Below are 5,370 nucleotides of genomic sequence, written 5' to 3'. Positions count from 1 at the left end.
TTCAGAGATGTTCTTCTCGAGGAGATTCCCGCTTCACCGGTTTTCCGCGAGCTTAGGTCACATGTATCAACATCAGCCAATCAGCTCAGTTCTCTGACGTTATCCATCGTTCTGATTCTTTTTATACATTTGTAATTGTTAGGTTGTGCGCATTTTTGGCAAAAATCAATATCAATGAGTTGTTGTTGTTTTTTGCTCTCTGTATTTTATTTTTTTAATTTTGTTTTTGTTTTTGCCGAAAATGATGTTGAGGGCTGTGCCTTGTTTTTGAGGAATGTACCATTTTAGTGTCCCAGGGCCTCACTTACTGAAATTTCCTGAGTCAGAAATTCTTTCTTTTCCAAACTTCACACTTTTCATAGCCAATTTTCTTTTCATAAATATTCACATGTCATATTTTTTGTAGTAGAAGAGAAATTTAAAAAACTCCCTTTTATGGGTCACTGATTATTCTGAGTTATTTGTGTATCATATAAGAAGATTCACTTCAGCAAAATATCTTTAAAATTATGTCAAGATGAATGTTTGTTTTTTGCTCTTTTAACGCATGTTCAATTAAAAAATATTTAATTTAACATTTTCTTTTTTTTCCTTTTTGTTATTTATTGTTATTCATAATTTTTTTGTCTTGTATTTGTTTCAGTAATAATTCATGATTATAAATGCACCCTCTGTATGTTTAAGATTACATTTGGGAATTTTAGTGTTACAAAATTGCATCTTGGGTATTTTCAGGACTACAATAAAATGGTAACCATGCAAGCCATGCTAACAAAAGAATTTCCCAAGTTATGATAATAATATCATAATTTCAACTTTTAAGTATAAAATTGGGTGACATTGCTGGGCCTGTATGACATTGAACATGGGGAACATGAACATCAAAATATGATGAATGACATGTAACATAAACAATATGATTACACTTTAAATTTCCTGGACTCTGAGTATCAATATCTCATCAATCTTGTTTTATCTGTGGTTAGCTTGCTAGCTGAAATTAACCTGTAGATATTCCTGATGTGAGTTTGTCTTTTTCATCAATACAATCAAAAGGTGTTTGATTACAAATTGCTGTGGTAAAATGAATAAAGTGGAATGTCATTTCCAAACTTATCTTTTGCAAATCCTTTAATGTTTCTGTGCATGTCCAATAGAGATGTATCTGTTTAACTCTTTTCCCACCCATGAGATTTAAATCTTTCAGATTTGCAAAAGGTTTTTGATTCGCATGAATACATATTTTTTGATTGCAGTATTGATAGTTTTGCTCTCAAATCAACTCCATAAAAAGCGTAAACCTGTTTTGTTTAATGGAACAATAAAGATACAAAAGTCACTCAATCAGCTTCCATCTGCTAATCCTGGTGTAGGAGGCAGGATTTGTTAATAGACTGGAGGACTGAAGTGTCTGTGATGGGCTTAGCAAGACAAACAACCTCCACTAGTCTGCTATTGACCCTCTGTGTAGGTAGGAGTTGTTCACTTCCAAACTGATACCAGGGAGTATATATTTAGCACCAGCCATTGTTTTATGAACTGATGTCCAAACTGAGAGAATGTGATGCATTAGAAGAGTAACTAAGTGAATTATACAGAGTAAAAATAAAAATGTGCCAGTGGCAGATCAAGATCTCCAACTGGGAAAACGTTAATTTAACGATGATACCACAAGAGGCCAGTGCTTTTTTTTAACTAAACTTACAGGTTTTGTTGAGAAACGAGTGAGTGCAGATCAACTACGTGCCAATATTTCTGATGTATATTTATTTTAAATGATTCAACATCCCACGATTTCACTGGTGGTGACTGCAGTGGTGTGCACAGGCCCAGGATAGAGGGCTTTAAGTATCCTTTTATTTTGAAAAACCCAGAGTCCCCCACAATAAAGGCTATTTTCCATCATTATACACTGTGGCAACAGTGATATGTATTAAGCTTATCTCAAATTATACAGACATATCATATCAAATGAAGACTGAATGATGAAAAAAAAGACATATTCTCTCTCCTATGAACCTTTTATGAGTTATAAAGGGGTCCTCAACTAAAATGTTATCATTTCAGTTTATCTGTCCATATGAGATGCATTTGTCTGCACAGCACATTTTTTTAAAAGGAAAAGGAAATAGCAAATCTTAACATTTGTTTTCCACATCAGTACAGATACATTTTCACTACTTTTGCATTATTTTTACATGACTTTGAGTAAAGTTTTAGCATGCCAACTTACTGTGAAATGAAAAATAAACCAAAGTTAAAGTCAAAAATCTACCAACATATATTCAACTGCAGATAATGACAATGACAACACCTATTAAAGGCAATTACTATTAACCAAAAGAGATTTTTCCTCTACTGATCTTAGCTATACCTCTTAATACACGAATATTTTGGTATTTGCAGGACCAAAAAAATAAAATCAATGACTTTCTTAAAATTTTTTAACTGTATTTATTTTTTAAATAATTTTTCCAGTCCTGGAAATAGGCATTTTCACATTGCATTAATTTTCCGCCATATGAAATCTGTTGAAATGGTTGTGCATGAAAAATCACAGGCTAATTCACTTTCTGTCAATAACCGTCTTGTATAAATGGTCGAGTAGGTTATTTCAAAATGAAACACTATTTTTTTAATTGTTGGCTCTGTATGAAAAAATCCTCTCTGAAAAAAAATTCTGAAGAAAAGAACAATATTTATGGAGTAGAGTAGAGTTAGAAAGTGGCATTAAAGAAAGAAAACTGAAGTGAAGTACATGTGTACTACCTAAAATGACATACAGTACTTTAGTAAATGAACTGTACGCAGACCACCACTACCAATTTTCGTCTAAAAACTGAGCTACATCTCATATTTTACAATGTACGCGTAAAAATAATATTTTCCTTTGGAGTTATTGGTAATCTAAACTGTTTTTGAGCTGGACATCCAGGAGAGCTGTGCCTTTAACTGCACAAAGTGCTCGCTTGAATCAAATATCGCGAGATTTGCTGCTTGGCGCCGCGACCTCATGTGAAACACCATCTGCGCGAGCCAGTCCGACGTTACCCCTGCAGTGGAAAACGCAATGGAGACCTGAACATTTTTCATTTATATCCCAATTGACCCCAGAAAAAGAAACAATAGTAGCATACAAAAATATCGCAATATCTGCTATTTATTTGAGGCGCAACAGGGCGGTACAACGATGTGGATCCAGATTCGCACCATAGACGGGAAGGAGACGCGAACCGTTGAGGATCTTTCTAGATTGACTAAAATTGAGACTTTACGGCTGAAAATACAGGACATCTTCAATGTAAGCCCGCAACAGCAGCGCCTCTTTTACCGAGGGAAGCAGGTAAATGCAGTTTTTGTATCCCTCCGTCAAGCAACAGTCGGTTTTTGATGCTTTTGCAGGGTTTGGTGCTGGTGGAGAGGGAGTGAGTGAGTGAGTGAGTGGTCCTCTGGTTGTTGTAGTCGGACCCATGCGAGCTTCCTGTTTTCATAGGAATTCGCCAATAGTTCGTGCACAAGGGGCCTGGAATACATGGTGTGCAAGTCCCTGGGAAAACGCCGATATCTTTCGAATGTGTGGACAGATCATTGGTCCATGTCACATTGTTTGTGTTGCTGCATTGTAACCTAGCGTGCAACAAATGCCTCGCCACCGTAGACATGTTTGTTTACATTGTCGCGCGAGAGAAAGGAGAACGTCACCCTCTGTTTCCACATGTAGCTCAAACTAACACCCATGTTCTGCCTCTTCAACTCAACTCACCACTGCCCTCCTTAAGCATTCGGGGTACCCGGTTATCCATTCAAATACACATTTGTGCGTTGTAGCACCAGACTTTCCAGAGGCCACCAGGTAGTCACAAGGCTCGAACGTTTGGTGTTAAAGAGATGTTGTTAGCTGTGAAAACACCTACCTGTTGGAGCTGCCACGACTCTTAAGAATAACATCGAATTAAATCCAAATCGTTGGAGCTGCGATGATTTGAACGTGTTACGAAATGTTAATTAGGAAATGTGTTATTTTAATGCAGAGATGCCCCAGCATGCAAATAAGATTCTTCTGACAAAAGGGAACTTGTTTTTTTTGTGTGTGTGATAAAGACTCCCAACAAAAATAACTTTATTTTTGACATCTTTTTCAGTAAATAAAATACATAAAAAGATTCTCACCAAAAATACATGAGTCATAATCCTAACAATGTGATTTTTACTCTTGCACATCTTCTCACGAGCTATCACGTGATCGCCTGTCCTTTATGAATTTTAATTTATTTACCATGTAGTTAGATGTCACGCTTCCCAGATATGAGACAATGTGTATACAAGTACTGATATATTCGTGATGGGCCTGGATGATTAGCCTCACCAGTTCGGTACCTCTGCAAATCTGCATTCCAGTGCTGTTCTATACTGAGGGGTGTACCTGTGTTTCAAACCTAATTCATACACACTTTGTCAAAATACTAGGAGCACCTCACACTATAACCCAGAACAGCACTACAACCTACAGCTTCCAATATTACATCAAATTAGATTAAAAGAAATCTCAGATTAAATAAGAATGAACATTAATAAAAGCATCGAGATCTTTCTTGGTGCACCCAAGTAATTGGCAAGTGAGTGTATTAAATTGTACTGCAATTAATTAACCAAAAAAAACCCAAACAAGTGGGCTTTGTTAACATTCCTAGATATTCTACATAACTTCATGTCTAATTATGTCATTGTGTTTGTTTAATAACTCCTGAATGCAACAATGCAGCCTGATTTATCCTTTTTGGATTTAAACTTCCTTTGTATACTGTTACATATGATGACAAATTTGTACACTGGCCCATATTTTGATCATTTTTCATCATATTTTTATGAATGAGTCTGAATTCTCTGTGATGGATGTCAAATATGAATAAATGCCACTATTGTAGAAATACCAAAAACATTGATTTTATTTCAGTAATTCAAAGGTAACTAACACTTGTGGATGTAGATCCGCTTCTAAATATAGTAATAGCATACCTATAACTGTTGACATTAAAGCTCGCCACAACTATGATTTTGACCACGAAACATACATCGTTTCACATTACCCTCACAAACGACTGATCAGTCAGACGAAATATTGTTTCAGTCAGTGTGTCAGTACTTGTGGACACTGACATCCCGTATATTGTTTAAATGAACGCTGTAAATCTACGAAATGGCTATATACAAATTAGTTGAAAAACAGCTACAGAGCAAAGCGAAATCTCCTCAAACGAGTGCTGCGATGTATTGTAACTTGATCTTTGAATCTTTCAGCTGGGTGTTTCTATCTTAAAGACACATTTTAAGCTCAAACTAAAAGTTAAAACATTATGGTGATGGTACACT

The 5,370-nt window shown here is 35.8% G+C and overlaps 1 protein-coding gene across 1 annotated transcript in view; it reads left to right on the top strand.

Moving 5' to 3' along the window:
• Window positions 1-3,016: 3,016 nt before the first annotated feature.
• Window positions 3,017-5,370, top strand: part of uhrf2 (ubiquitin like with PHD and ring finger domains 2) — a 28,113-nt gene continuing 25,759 nt past the window's right edge. The window contains exon 1 of the mRNA XM_086187052.1: window positions 3,017-3,343. Coding sequence (XP_086043178.1) covers window positions 3,191-3,343 — 153 coding nt within the window. The 5' untranslated portion in view covers window positions 3,017-3,190. The remainder of the gene's footprint in view (window positions 3,344-5,370) is intronic.

Source organism: Aulostomus chinensis, chromosome 19 (assembly GCF_037954235.1).
Source record: "Aulostomus chinensis isolate RoL2024-O1b breed Wild chromosome 19, RoL_Achi_v1.0, whole genome shotgun sequence".
Classification (NCBI taxonomy): Eukaryota; Metazoa; Chordata; class Actinopteri; order Syngnathiformes; family Aulostomidae; genus Aulostomus; species Aulostomus chinensis.
The sequence above is the reverse complement of the archived record's forward strand: the minus strand, read 5'-3'. Positions and strand labels throughout refer to the sequence as shown.